The sequence below is a fragment of the Bos mutus genome, chromosome 23, assembly GCF_027580195.1.
Source record: "Bos mutus isolate GX-2022 chromosome 23, NWIPB_WYAK_1.1, whole genome shotgun sequence".
NCBI lineage: Eukaryota > Metazoa > Chordata > Mammalia > Artiodactyla > Bovidae > Bos > Bos mutus.
In genome coordinates this window covers 20,414,952-20,429,351 of record NC_091639.1, presented here as the reverse complement: position 1 = coordinate 20,429,351, position 14,400 = coordinate 20,414,952, and the positions used below count along the sequence as shown (strand labels likewise).

Genomic DNA, 14,400 nt, shown 5'->3' with positions numbered 1-14,400 from the left:
TGTTCCACATCTGTTTCTATGCTTCTTGACCTGCACTCAGGTTTCTCAGGAAGCAGGTAAGGTGATCTGGCATTCCCATCTCTTGAAGAATTTTTCACCATTTGCTGTGATCCACACAAAGAAAGGTTTTATTTTAGTGTGATCAATGAAGCAGATGTTTTCCTGGAATTCCTTTGCTTTCTCTATGACCCAGTGAATGTTGGCAATTTGATCTCTGGTTACTCTACCTTTGCTAAATCCAGCTTGTACATCTGCATGTTCTCGGTTCACATACTGCTGAAATCTAGCTTGAAGGATTTTGAGCATAACCTTACTAGCATGTGAAATGAGCACAATTGTGCAGTAGTTTGAATATTCTTTGGCATTGCCCTTCTTTGGGACTGGAATGAAAACTGACCTTTTTCAGTCCTGTGGCCACTGCTAAGTTTTCTAAATTTGCTGACATAGGTAAAGATGGTCAAAAATAAAGTAAGTCCTGAGGAGGTAATGTACAACATGCTGATTTTTTTTTAAAAGAGGTTACACTGAAAATATACTAAAATGGACAGTATGTTGGGTCATAATTGAAGCCTCGCTTCAAAGGACCAGAAGCATTCACTTTGCTATTGGTTACAGTGCATTATACTAGAAATCAATAATAAAAAGGTAATCAGATAATCTATACCTGCTTGGAAATTATGGAACATACTCCTAAATAACACGTGTCAAAACAGAAACCACAATAAAAAATAAATATTTTTACTCAATTATATAGGCACATCATATTAAAATTTGTGGATGGTGCAAAAGAAAAAGGAAATTTTATAGATGTGAATGCACTTCAGAACATAAGAATGCCTGAAAATATGTAGACTAATCTTCCATCTCAAAAATACTGAGCAAAAGAATAGGAACTCAAACTCAAAGGAAACACAAGCAAAACAAAAAGGGATGCACAAGAAAACAAACATACAGTGGGAGATAATTAACAAAGCACCAAGAATGGCTCTTTGAAATACATTCTTGTCAAATGCAAATAAAATAGTCACCAAAGTAGACCATGTCCTGAGCCATCAAATGAGTATCTGTAAATTTAAAATTGAAATTTCACAAAATACCAAATTAGAAATCAACAACAAACATACCAAAAATTTACAGATATTTGGAAATAAAAAATAACCCATGGGTCAAGGAATAAGTCAAGTGAGAATGAAAATATTTAAACTATAAGATAATAGAAGGATAACATAATAAAATCCACAAAAGAAAATACACATACAAAATTGTATGAAGGAAAACACAGAGCTCTGAAGAGAAATTTATTTATTTATTTTTAAATTTATTTGGCTGTGCCCGTTCTTAGTCACAGCATGCAAACTCTTATTTGTGGCATGTGGGTTCTAGTTCCCTAACCAGAGATCAAACCCAGGTCCGCTGCAGTGGGAGACTGAGTGTTAGCCACTGGACCATCAGGGATGTCCTGAAATGAGAAATTTAAAAGTCAGGGATCCGTTTCCACATTAATCAGATAGAAAAAAGAAAAAATTCAAACCAAAACAGTAGAAGAAAGGAAAGAGTAACACTGAGAGAGTGAAAAATAATTAAAATATAATAGCAAAATAGGGAAAATGAACAAAATAAAAAATTGTTAGTAAATTTGACAAACCTCTAGCAAGCTGTTGGGAAAGTAGCTGGATGCCCCATGAGTCCTGACGTGCCAAGTTTTCTCTGCTTGAAAAAACTTTGGTCACCCTCCTGAACCTTCTCCTAGGCCCGTCTGTGCACTCGCTTGAGAATTCCAGTTTTAGCAAGAACAGTGTGTGTCAATTTAACCAGAAATCCACCACCATGACCTGTGATTGCCCTCAATTTCTGATCCATTTCCTCATCCTCCATCATCCCCCAGGTGATGTCCGATCTCTGAGGATACAATAAACCTGGATCTACAGGTGTTTCATAAAATCTGGAAAATGGAACAAATGTTTTGTCAATGCAGAGTGGAGAGCTGTCACCCTAGAATACAGAACGTACCAGAGAATAGTCCCTCTAGTGACAGAATCTAACAGAAAACCAGCCAGCAAAGGGGAAATGTGTTTTGCAGAATCACAGCCCAAGCATCCCCAAAGTGCAACACACAATTGGGACCTATGAGATTCATATCATATATTTTTATGCTAAGCTCACGTGCTTATATGAGTTTTCCTATTCTAGATTACCCTACTGAAAAGATTTTTAAATCTTATTTCCAAACTTTATTACATGGGTAACATTATGTCTTTACATATTTTCTGTAAATTCAATAGAATTATTTCGCATGTCTTCTACCTATTCTTTTATTCCCTTAGGCTTCAGATCCAAATCTGAGTATCTAGACCTGTCTCAGTTACTGAGAACTTAGAGATTTTCTGCTTATCCCTTTAAACCATGATTCTCAGAGTTTCCTCTACACCCTAATTTATCATGCTATTTTGATAATAACTTTTAAAACCAACTAAAATATATTAGGTGAACATCAAGCTACTCTCACATCTGTCGATGAATTATAGTAAATAATATTTATGACCTAGAAACATGACCCTTGCACTTCTAAATTTCTCCAATGAACTGGACTGTTCATATCAGACTCCCACTTAAAGTTTCTTTATAGAAGACTGCTGCTGCTGCCAAGTCACTTCATTCATGTCCGACTCTGTGCAACCCCATGGACAGCAGCCCACCAGGCTCCCCCATCCCTGGGATTCTCCAGGCAAGAACACTGGAGTGGGTTGTCATTTCCTTCTCCAATGCAGAAAAGTGAAAAGTGAAAGAGAAGTCGCTCAGTCATGTCTGACTCTTAGCAACGCCATGGACTGCAGCCCACCAGGCTCCTTCGTCCATGGGATTTTCCAGGCAAGAGTACTGGAGTAGGGTGCCATTGCCTTCTCCATTATAGAAGACTAGTTAACAATAAATTCTACATTTATACTATCTCTATGGGGATGTAATGGACATAATGTAACATGGGATTAATATTTAGACATGCCAAAACACTAAGATTTAAAATTCAATCAAGCTTCCATTTGATCTAAATTTATAACCACTTAACTAAGTGAAGTAATTGAGAATTACTTTATGTAAGGGAACAAAGATTCCTGGCTGTTTCCAGACCTTTGGAATGAATTTTTTATTTTAAGGTTCAACTAACCCTAAGGATGAATTACTTTTATTTTCAAAGTTTTCAAATACATGCAGAAATCCAGTGGTCAAGGGAGAATAACTCGTCATCATAAAGGGAGAATGTGTTGGGTCCAGGAAATCACCTGAGGGAACAAACTTTTGTCAGTGTATGTTTTCCAAAGAAGGGGTAGCAAATGGAAGTCTTTGGACCACGAAATGTCCCTGTGATTCTTGAGAATGTTTAGCACTCTGGTTGTGAAATAGTAGAGCTATGCTTAAGCCAGCTCTGCTTTCAGGTGGGAGAGATGCTCCTAAATTGAGAACATCTTCATGGCATTTCTATTCGGCTCTATTTCTAAAGATGATGGACCATGTACTTTATCAATTTAAGCTGTATTAAAAACTCCTGAAGCTTCCTGAAGATTCAGAAAGTCTGCCAGTCAGGAACCTTTTTCAAAGAAGATCTGGATCAGGAATCATCCTTTGAAGATAATTTGCTTCTGATCCTAGGATTCTTCAGGTTCTCACAGGGCAACTTTGGGCTCTGGATTTCTCGGCCAATCCAAGTTAAACTTCATCCTTCCTTGGTGATCTCATACTTCAGAAGATCTCTGTCACCGTAGGCCTTTCTGAAGTGCCTCCTTTAGAAAAGGCGCCTGTGGATCCTCTTCTAAAGTCACATGTGATCTTGATTTCAATATAGTTTTCATCTGTTTCTCTGCCTCCCTCTCTCTCCATGTCTGTCACTTGTACTGATTTGTACTGTGTTCTTCCGTCTCTCTCCGTGTCTCAGATTCCCTCACTGAGGTCCCCATAAGTCATACACCAGTCCCTGTATACAGCAGAGGGGCATGAAAATATTTGTCTCTTCAGATTGGTCTCTCACGCACCAGCAGACACCTTTAACTTACTGATTTCCTGAGACACCTTCACTCTATCCCTCAGTTATTCAGTGAAACTTTTCCAAAGACAACTCTAGGAAACATTTGGTAAGATTTTCACTTAATAAGTAAAGATTTTCAGAACCTGATAGGGAATCAGAATCAGAAAGTAAATAAACCCACGGACAAAGTTCCTAACAGATCACAAGGGAATGGCAAACCACTTCAGTATTCTTGCCTTGAGAACCCCATGAACAGTATGAAAAGGCAAAATGATAGGATACTGAAAGAGGAACTCCCCAGGTCAGTAGGTGCCCAATATGCTACTGGAGATCAGTGGAGAAATAACTCCAGAAAGAATGAAGGGATGGAGCCAGAGCAAAAAAAAATACCTAGCTGTGGATGTGACTGGTGATAGAAGCAAGGTCCGATGCTGTAAAGAGCAATATTGCATAGGAACCTGGAATGTCAGGTCCATGAATCAAGGCAAATTGGAACTGGTCAAACAAGAGATGGCAAGAGTGAATGTCGACATTCTAGGAATCAGCAAACTGAAATGGACTGGAATGGGTGAATTTAACTCAGATGACCATTATATCTACTACTGCAGGCAGGAATCCCTCAGAAGAAATGGAGTGGCCATCATGGTCAATAAGAGTCTGAAATGCAGTACTTGGATGCAATCTCAAAAACGACAGAACGATCTCTGTTCATTTCCAAGGCAAATCATTCAATATCACAGTAATCCAAGTCTATGCCCCAACCAGTAACACTGAAGAAGCTGAAGTTGAACGGTTCTATGAAGACCTACAAGACCTTTTAGAACTAACACCCAAAAAAGATGTCCTTTTCATTATAGGGGACTGGAATGCAAAAGTAGGAAGTCAAGAAACACCTGGGGTAACAGGCAAATTTGGCCTTCGAATACGGAATGAAGCAGGGCAAAGACTAATAGAGTTTTGCCAAGAAAATGCACTGGTCAGAACAAACACCCTCTTCCAACAACACAAGAGAAGACTCTATACATGGACATCATCAGATGATCAACACCGAAATCAGATTGATTATATTCTTTGCAGCCAAAGATGGAGAAGCTCTATACGGTCAGCAAAAACAAGACCAGGAGCTGACTGTAGCTCAGACCATCAACTCCTTATTGCCAAATTCAGACTGAAATTGAAGAAAGTAGGGAAAACCACTAGACCATTCAGGTATGACGTAAATCAAATCCCTTATGATTATACAGTGGAAGTGAGAAATAGATTTAAGGGCCTAGATCTGATAGATAAGAGTGCCTGATGAACTGTGGAATGAGGTTCATGACATTGTGCAGGAGACAGGGATCAAGACCATCCCCATGGAAAAGAAATGCAAAAAAGCAAAATGGCTGTCCGGGGAGGGCTTACAAATAGCTGTGAAAAGAAGAGGTGAAAGGCAAAGGAGAAAAGGAAAGATAGAAACATCTGAATGCAGAGCTCCAAAGAATAGAAAGAAGAGATAAGAAAGCCTTCTTCAGCGATCAATGCAAAGTAATAGAGGAAAACAACAGAATGGGAAAGACTAGAGATCTCTTCAAGAAAATCAGAGATACCAAAGGAACATTTCATGCAAAGATGGGCTCGATAAAGGACAGAAATGGTATGGACCTAACAGAAGCAGAAGATATTATGAAGAGATGGCAAGAATACACAGAAGAACTGTACAAAAAAGATCTTCACGACCCAGATAATCATGATGGTGTGATCACTGACCTACAGCCAGACATCCTGGAATGTGAAGTTAAGTGGGCCTTAGAAAGCATCACTACGAACAAAGCTAGTGGAGGTGATGGAATTCCAGTGGAGCTATTCCAAATCCTGAAAGATGATACTGTGAAAGTGCTGCAGCACTCAATAATGCCAGCAAATTTGGAAAACTCAGCAGTGGCCACAGGACTGGAAAAGGTCAGTTTTCATTCCAATCCCAAAGAAAGGCATGTCAAAGAACGCTCAAACTACCGACAATTGCACTCATCTCACATGCTAGTAAAGTAATGCTCAAAATTCTCCAAGCCAGGCTTCAGCAATATGTGAACCGTGAACTTCCTGATGTTCAAGCTGGTTTTAGAAAAGGCAGAGGAACCAGAGATCAAATTGCCAACATCCGCTGGATCATGGAAAAAGCAAGAGAGTTCCAAAAAACATCTATTTCTGCTTTATTGACTATGTCAAAGCCTTTGACTGTGTGGATCACAACAAACTGTGGAAAATTCTGAAAGAGATGGGAATACCAGACCACCCGATCTGCCTCTTGAGAAATTTGTATGCAGGTCAGGAAGCAACAGTTAGAACTGGACATGGAACAACAGACTGGTTCCAAATAGGAAAAGGAGTACGTCAAGGCTGTATATTGTTACCCTGCTTATTTAACTTATATGCAGAGTACATCATGAGAAATGCTGGACTGGAAGAAACACAAGCTGCAATCAAGATTGCCGGGAGAAATATCAAGAACCTCAGATATGCAGATGACACCACCCTTATGGCAGAAAGTGAAGAGGAACTCAAAAGCCTCTTGATGAAATTGGAAGTGGAGAGTGAAAAAGTTGGCTTAAAGCTCAACATTCAGAAAATGAAGATCATGGCACCCGGTCCCATCACTTCATGGGAAATAGATGGTGATTGCAGCCATGAAATTAAAAGACGCTTACTCCTTGGAAGGAAAGTTATGACCAACCTAGATAGCATATTCAAAAGCAGAGACATTACTTTGCCAACAAAGGTCTATCCGGTCAAGGCTATGGTTTTTCCTGTGGTCATGTATGGATGTGAGAGTTGGACTATGAAGGAAGCTAAGCACCGAAGAATTGATGCTTTTGAACTGTGGTGTTGGAAAAGACTCTTGAGAGTCCCTTGGACTGCAAGGACATCCAACCAGTCCATTCTGAAGGAGATCAGCCCTGGGATTTCTTTGGAAGGACTGATGCTGAAGCTGAAACTCCAGTACTTTGGCCACCTCATGCGAAGAGTTGACTCATTGGAAAAGACTCTGATGCTGGGAGGGATTGGGGGCAAAAGGAGAAGGGGATGACAGAGGATGAGATGGCTGGATGGCATCACTGACTCGATGGACGTGAGTCTGAATGAACTCCGGGAGTTGGTGATGGACAGGGAGGCCTGGCATTTTGCGATTCATGGGGTCGCAAAGAGTCGGACACAACTGAGCGACCGATCTGACCTGAACAAATCACATCCGTCAAAGCCGGCCCTGGGTGGGCTTGAACCACCAACCTTTTGGTTAACAGCCAAAGGTGCTAACTGATTGCGCCACAGAGCCAGACACTATAGAGTTTCTTTTCCAAGGATGTTATTTTTTGTTTAAACTGTATATAACATTTTAGAAATGCATCTTTTGCTGGGTAATAATACAGATATTATCCCTAGTAGAGAAAAAGTGGAGTGTCAATTAAGTGGGCTGGGATGCGTAACTGTTGTTTACCCAAACATGAGCTTATTCTAAGGAAAGACATCCAGACAGAACTTATTCTCATTTCAGTGAGAGAGTTTTCGCTAATAATTCAATTGACGGAAAACCCCTCGAAGGATTCCGTAGACACGAAGATAAATTAAATGGGAAAGACATGAGTAAGAGCAACAAAGATGGGTAAGTAATTTAGAAGAAAATCTGTTGTTAAGTTTTCCAATAGAAAGTTGGAAAAGTTGAGGGGAAACAAATGACCATCACAAAAGCCAAGCCTACCAAGTTGTTCCTTGAAAAGAATTCAGGCGAGGGCTTCCTTTAGGTGAGTAGTTTGGGCACTTTCACATTTAGTTAAGTGAAAGCCATAACGCTGGTCTCCATTGTCTTATTATTTCATATTAACTAGTGCTTTATTATGAATTTCTGTCCTGAATGTTCAAATGGGTGCAATAGTATCAATAAAATGTACCTAAAAGTGCATGGCATTTTTCATTAGGTTGTTTATTTTCTCTTTATATATATAGTATATATTATATAAATACATAAAAATATATTTAAAATATAGACCCTTAACTCAATCACACACAGTAGCTCACGGGTGGGATGAGTGGGCAGGAACTGACAAGAGTCCCAGTTATTCTCAGGTCCCTTGAGACCAGTCCTGGGTCACTGCCTGGTCTTCACCCTGGAAGCTGCCACCCATTGAAGCCCTCACCCACTGAAGCCCTTGTACACCAGATGTGCTTCTCAAACACATTTTCTTGTCCTTCCCTCCCCTTTTACCCTTCCCCTGTGGTTTCTAGGGTAATTCCAACCACTCCCTCCCATATCCTGCAGTATCCTGAGACACAACTGGTGTTTGTGCCTGCGCCAGGCTCCTTTGTAAGTTCTTCTGCATCCTCCTGAGTGATTTCACGCCTGAGAGGGGAGGCTGAGGAAAGGGAAAGCCAAAACACTTCACATTGCTGTTCACGGAAGCTTAGTTCAAGTCTCACAGGTATTCCGCATTTTAACATATTAAAAAAAATTAGAGCCTAGAAAAGCAAACTCTTTAACCGATTACTTTCCATTTCATTCCCCCTGGCTGAGTTTATTACTCAAATCGCTTTGTGTGTGGTGAAGGAAATGGCAACCCACTCCAGTATTCTTGCCTGGAGAATCCTAGGGACAGAGGAGCCTGGTGGGCTGCCGTCTATGGAACCACACAGAGTCGGACACGACTGAAGTGACTTAGCAGCAGCAGCAGCAGCAGCTTTGTGTGGGTGTGAGAATGGTGGACACATTTACCAAAAAGGAAGAAAATTACCACTTCTGCTGGGAGTTGGAGGTGGGACTCCCTCTTAAAGGTTGGGAAATCTAATTAACACAGAATCTTCCTCTGCTGAGGATAGGGTCACATCAAATAAACCCATCTAAGTTGAAAGCATCTTCTGTAATTCCAAAATGCATTTAATATACCTAACCTACTGAACAGCGTAACATAGCCTGGTGGTGGTGGTTTAGTTGCCAAATCTATCAGACTAGGCTCCTCTGTCCATGGGATTCTCCAGGCAAGAATACTGGAGTGAGTTGCCATTTCCTTTTCCAGGGGATCTTCCTGACCCAGGAATCAAAGCCGGGTCTCCTGCATTGCAGGCAGATGATTTACCAACTCTACCCTAAATGTGCTCAGAACACTTTCATTAGTTGGGCAAAATCTAACCTAAAGCCTATTTCATAACTGTGTTGATTATCTCGTATTATTTATTGAATACTGTACTGAGAGTGAAAAGTAATCATTTACCCTTATGATTGAATGGCTGTCCAGCTCCAGGAGAGTATCACACCACTTATCAATGGCACTAGCCATGGAAAAGATCAAAATTCAAAATTGGAAGTAGTTTCTACTGAATGTGCACCACATTTGCACTGAAGATAAAAAATTAAACACTGAACCATTTTAAGTCAGGGACCACAAGCAATCCACTGAAACATTAACTCTTAGGGAAACGGCACATTCCTGAGGCTTAGACAAAGGGTTTTTCCCCTTTCAACTCTATAGTATTGTTACAAGACTACTTCCAGAGATATGAAGAACAATGTAAAAGTAAACTGAGGAAGAGTGCTTTGTGATTTTGGGACATTTTCAGGAATTTCATATGCCTGGACACACCTATCAAGAGCCCTCCTACTCTCTTTAGCAGAATCCCATTCCTCATCTTACCAATTTATCATTTTCTGCAAATGCAGGGTCCTACCTTCTTGGATGATGTGTAACTAAGTTGATTCAAAGAATTCATTGCAACAATAGGTTCCTAACTTAGTCTAACAGTCTAATCATATAGGGGATGGTTGAGTGCTGTATCACCCAGTTTGCAACACTTGGTATTAGATTAATCCATTCACATTTGCAGTAACTCTTCACTATATGTCACATGATGTTCATGCAATAAACATTTACCATATACACATAGGCAAAGCAACTGGGGAAGATGCTGGTAATAAAAAACATTAAGGAGCAACTTGTGTCACATATAAGCCTAATTTTAATGATGGAAATGTGGAGATGATATGATTTTGTATGCTTGTGTATTAAACAAGTTAACTCATATAAAAAACTTAAGCATTGTTCAAATGGGGACAAAACTGGAAGTATAAAAAAGGTATTTTCCTTTCAAAGGGCTTAGAAGTGAGGGAATCACAATTATAGTTCCTGGGAAATCGATTTCCTTCCACCCATTCTTATTTTCATTTTTCACTCCACTTGTGACTTACCCACCCATAGGTTTGAGCTCTACATGCAGAACTGTTTAAACTTGAGACTGAAATGCTGACTTTGAATATCCTTATATATAACATCAATCTGGAAACACAAGTTCATTCATTCAAAAAATTAAGCCCTACGTGTGTTCTACTGTTAGTAACTTAAGTTTCTTCATCTTCGTATTCTCCATGTAGGAGAAGTGACAACAGATACTCAGAACTTTGAATAAATGAATATAACAGCTTGTCAGATTCTGAAACTGGATCTTCCTGGTTCACATGGAAGACATCATGAAGAGTCCACATGGAATAAACCCAAATGAAATGAGCACAGATGTGTTTGTGTGCTGAGTTTTGAGGACTGTGAAAAATGTTACACCTAACAGATCATAATTCATTTCTTTCCTCCCAAATAAACTGCACTTATCAAGTTGAGATCTTAACAAAATTTGGTTATTTAGAGCCAAAGTAGGTGAATCCACTTGACCCAAAGAACACAATGATAATTACATTGATGACAGTTAAGCAGAAAGAACAAAAAGAACCTAAGAAAATAAATGGCACAAACAAAACTCAAATGACTTTACTATTATTGCTCTAACACTTCCTGTAAGTTTAAAAGCCAGAATTTTAGTCTATTATGAGGCTGTGTATAGATATTTTTCAGTTTTTTGTTGACATCTCAGTTTTCATTTCCCATCAGTGGCTTACATGCATTCTATCACCTCCAGAGCTGCTTTGTATGTTGTTTGTGAACCTTCCCTTGTCTAAGCATAGACAAAATGTATAAATGCACCAGAAGGACATTATGTGTGCACAACTACCTCCTAGGCTTTGCCCACCTTCACAACAGTCTGAACCCAACACGTCATCCATGGAGTTTTGTTTGCAATTACAGGAGTTTATCAGGCTCTTTCAGACTTTGGTTCACTTCTCAGGATGTTGCTGACTTTCCCAGATAGAATCAATCAGGCCTTCCCATGGCCTCACTCTACCTCTTATATACATCTGGCATGATGCCTACAGTACTTCTATACATTTATTTCTTAAACATCTGTCTTTTTTAGCAGTCTATAAGACTTACACCAAGGGCCATGTGTCCTCATATAGTGACTTAGTAAACGTTGAATTAAATAAGTGTTAACAACAAGGCCTAAGAAACTGATTAGATAGGTAAATGTTGAATTAGGTAAGTGTTAACAACATGGCCTAAGAAACTGATTAGATGGAAAACTATCCAGGTTAAAACGGAGGGAGGTATCCTGTGTCCAGAAGATGGAGCGAAGGTGGGTGAATTCTGTCCAACACACAAGTTGGAACTTATCCAATGACCATCTCCACCCCCCCACGCCATAAACTACAAAGGCATGTTTAAAAATATGTATTTACATATATCTTTTTCTATTCTATAAATATATTTTGAAGGTGGCTCCCAAGCCACTCTAGCCCATTAACCCCTGCCCCTATTAATCTTTTCTAAACAAAAGGATGTTGCTGCTGCCCAATAATGTGGTTGGTAAACAGCTGTCTGGACTAGCCATTATCACTCTAATTCAAGGTAAAGGCTGTTCCTGGGGCCAGAAAGTAGGACTTTTAAAGGGTCCCAGTGGGCAGAAGGCAGGAAGCCAAGAACTGAACAAGGTAAAACAGACATGAGGAGACTAGCATAATCATGCTGGTAAGAACTAAGTGCCTCAGCCAGGCATGTACAGGAGCTGGAAGGAGGAAGAGGAGAGGCCTACAAAACTTCTGAGGAACTCACCAGACTCCTGGTTTGAGAAACACAACAGAATGTCCGCCTGGGTAGTCATTATAAGGTAGACAGGACGCTGGGCTGGGCTAGGAGGTGGAAGGGGCCTCTCTGACCCTCAAGAGTTCCTGGCGGTGAGGAGTTCCCCCTGCTTTCTGAGGGTGTAGGGGCTCCAAAGATCTTGGCAAGAAGCCCTCGGTTGGAGCGGGCCTGGTCCTGAGCGTTAGCCAGGCGAGCTCGTTCACGCCCCCCTGGCCGAGCTGCCTTCCGGGCCCTCATCTCCTGCTCAGTAGGACGCTGGGCAAAGGCCCAGGAACCATTCGGGCGGGTAGAGTCCCCATCAGCCGCAAGAAAACGCTGTCCGCGCTCCACACTTCGAAGATAGAAGTCAGTCTCACGCTTGGCCTGGGCAACCTCAGCCCTCAGACGCTGCCTGCGCACCTGGCGCTCAAAAGCAAGATGCTCGCTGAGGTGGGACCAGGTAAAACGGTGCAGGTACTGTGGACAGGAAAACAAGAAAAGATCTGAGTAAGGCAGATCACAGATGGGGAGTTGATGGAAGGGATGGGCGCCAAAAAGATGATAAGGGTGCGTGGGCTGTGGCCGCGGCTGAGAGGGTGAGTGGTGCGGTAGACAAGCCAATCCCCTCACCTTGAGGTTCCACAGATCATAACGGAAGGGGCTGCGCCTGCGGGAGCCCATGGGCGTGTTGTGAAGACTGACCGCCACACGCTTGGCTACTCGCTTGTCCCGGAACTCCACCCAGCCCTCCGTGTAGTCCTTGCTGTACTTGGACCGCTTTTTCCCTCCGGCGGCGGAGGCAGCTGCTGCCTTCTTCTTGCGCTTCACGAACCCGTCTGGAGTCCAAGACAAAGCAGTGGTCAAAGAGGCCCATACAGCATCCACTCAACAGCACCTCCCACTCACCAATTCTCCAGACCTCCCCGCAGGCCAGGATCCCACCTTGTCTTTGCCCATAAGTGGCTAACTGTATAGTCCACACTTTACCCCTCATCTAAACTCAACCTTTTCCTCAAATGTTAATTCTTTTATCATTACGTCTGCCCTAATCGTTCTATTTAAAACCTGCACAGGCCCCCAACCCCAATTAGTGACTGAATGGGAGTTGGGCGCGGCCTATCATATACTGTCTCTTGACCTGGGCCTCGACATGACAAAGAGGTACGTTCAGTTTTGTGGAAAAATCACTGAGATTTTAATTCAGGCCGTACTCATTTAACATACTGGTAAATTCGCCTCAAGAAAGTAGGGTGGGCGGAGCCGAGATTAGAATCCAAAAATTAGCGAAAAATTTAGGCTCAGCTAGGTATACAAAGCTACCCACATTCTGCATTTCAGCCTTCTAAAACGTGCGCGTCACCTACTTACCAAAGAAAACAGACGCAGGTACCCGGCTCCGTCAGCGCCTCCAAGCACGGCTGAGGCAACAAAACACGCACTGTGTATTCAGTGCCAGCGAGTACCACCCCTCTTCCCTCACCATCAAGGCCTGAGCACTTACCCTCAGCCTGGAAAAAAACACGCCCGACCTCCCCGTAGGCGCTGAGAAGGTTCCGTACGTGTAAAGGCCTAAAGCGGGGCGGGATGTGGCCCAGGTACACAATGCCCGGCACTACCCGTTTCTTGCTGCCACCAGCCGCGTCTTCAGATTCCTCCTGTTCCTCCTCTGCCTCTAGTTTCTGGTCACTCCCTTCCAGAGGTCCCAGCTCCGCCGCACCCAGCTCCAAACCCTCTACCTCCATGCTTCCCGATACGTAAGACAGGGCAGCCGTAAAGCGCCGCGCCTCTGACGCACTCGTGTGCGACAGCCTGCGTTTGGTGGGCGGGGCCGGCTCGAGTGACGTCAAACGAAAAGAAAGGACTGTGCCGGAAAGTGCAGGAACTAGCGGAGAGGGCGGAAGTAGGCAGGGTCAGCCGCGAGATACAAAGTGTGAGAGCCTTTGACTCCGGAGCTGAAGAGACAAAGGCGAGGTAGACCCTCCAGCATAATTTATCCTAGAGAATTCCGTGGTGAAATGCAAAAGGAGGGGGATGAGGCATGCTCTTCGGAAATTTTGGAGAACTATTTTGGAAGTGAAGGGAGGTTTCTTTGTATTCTAGCGGTCAAAGTAGCATTTTACCCAAAGGACTCGGGTGAGACTCCAGTTGGGGGATGGCTCAACTTCTGAAGTTTACTGAAATTTCAGTTTTTTAATTAATTAAGTTTGAGTGTTAACTAATTTTCCAAATTTAATTTAGAGATTTGAGTTTTTAAAATTTAAGTTTTGAGAATGTAATTTACCTTTGCAAATAAAAGTTTTAGAAATTTAGTCAGACTTAATGTTTGAAAATTTCACTTGTGACCTTTTCATTTAGTTAAAATCTTTTTTACTTTAAAATATTAATTTAAAATTTGATTTTGTGCATAAATCA

General features: G+C 41.7%; 1 protein-coding gene and 1 non-coding gene across 5 annotated transcripts; both read right to left on the bottom strand.

Moving 5' to 3' along the window:
• Window positions 1-1,312: 1,312 nt before the first annotated feature.
• Window positions 1,313-13,762, bottom strand: ABT1 (activator of basal transcription 1). Of its 4 annotated transcripts, XR_011462137.1 has the most exons (5): window positions 13,490-13,762; window positions 12,619-12,824; window positions 11,980-12,465; window positions 1,646-1,942; window positions 1,313-1,459 (listed from the first exon to the last, which is right to left on the bottom strand). XR_011462137.1 is itself a non-coding variant. In XM_070360710.1 (4 exons), exons 1-3 carry the CDS (start codon window positions 13,728-13,730, stop codon window positions 12,028-12,030), a joined length of 885 nt encoding a protein of 294 aa, XP_070216811.1. In that variant the 5' UTR covers window positions 13,731-13,762; the 3' UTR covers window positions 1,317-1,459; window positions 11,980-12,027. The 4 variants fall into 4 exon arrangements, 3 of the variants coding, with proteins under 3 accessions (XP_070216811.1, XP_070216810.1, XP_005902572.2); XM_070360710.1 differs by lacking the exon at window positions 1,646-1,942 and having other exon boundaries at window positions 1,317-1,459; XM_070360709.1 differs by lacking the exon at window positions 1,313-1,459 and having other exon boundaries at window positions 1,478-1,942.
• TRNAN-GUU (transfer RNA asparagine (anticodon GUU)) lies at window positions 7,258-7,331 on the bottom strand. The gene has a single exon. It is a non-coding gene; the product is annotated as a tRNA-Asn (tRNA).
• Window positions 13,763-14,400: the final 638 nt, after the last annotated feature.

Excerpts from the sequence above, each read along its gene's own strand:
- ABT1 (XM_070360710.1), bottom strand. The coding sequence starts at position 13,730 with ATGGAGGTAGAGGGTTTGGAGCTGGGTGCGGCGGAGCTGGGACCTCTG. Across the intron at positions 12,825-13,489 it reads TGTTTTTTTCCAGGCTGAGG|ACGGGTTCGTGAAGCGCAAG; the intron begins GTAAGTGCTCAG and ends CTTGGACTCCAG. Across the intron at positions 12,466-12,618 it reads ATGATCTGTGGAACCTCAAG|TACCTGCACCGTTTTACCTG; the intron begins GTGAGGGGATTG and ends TCCTGTCCACAG.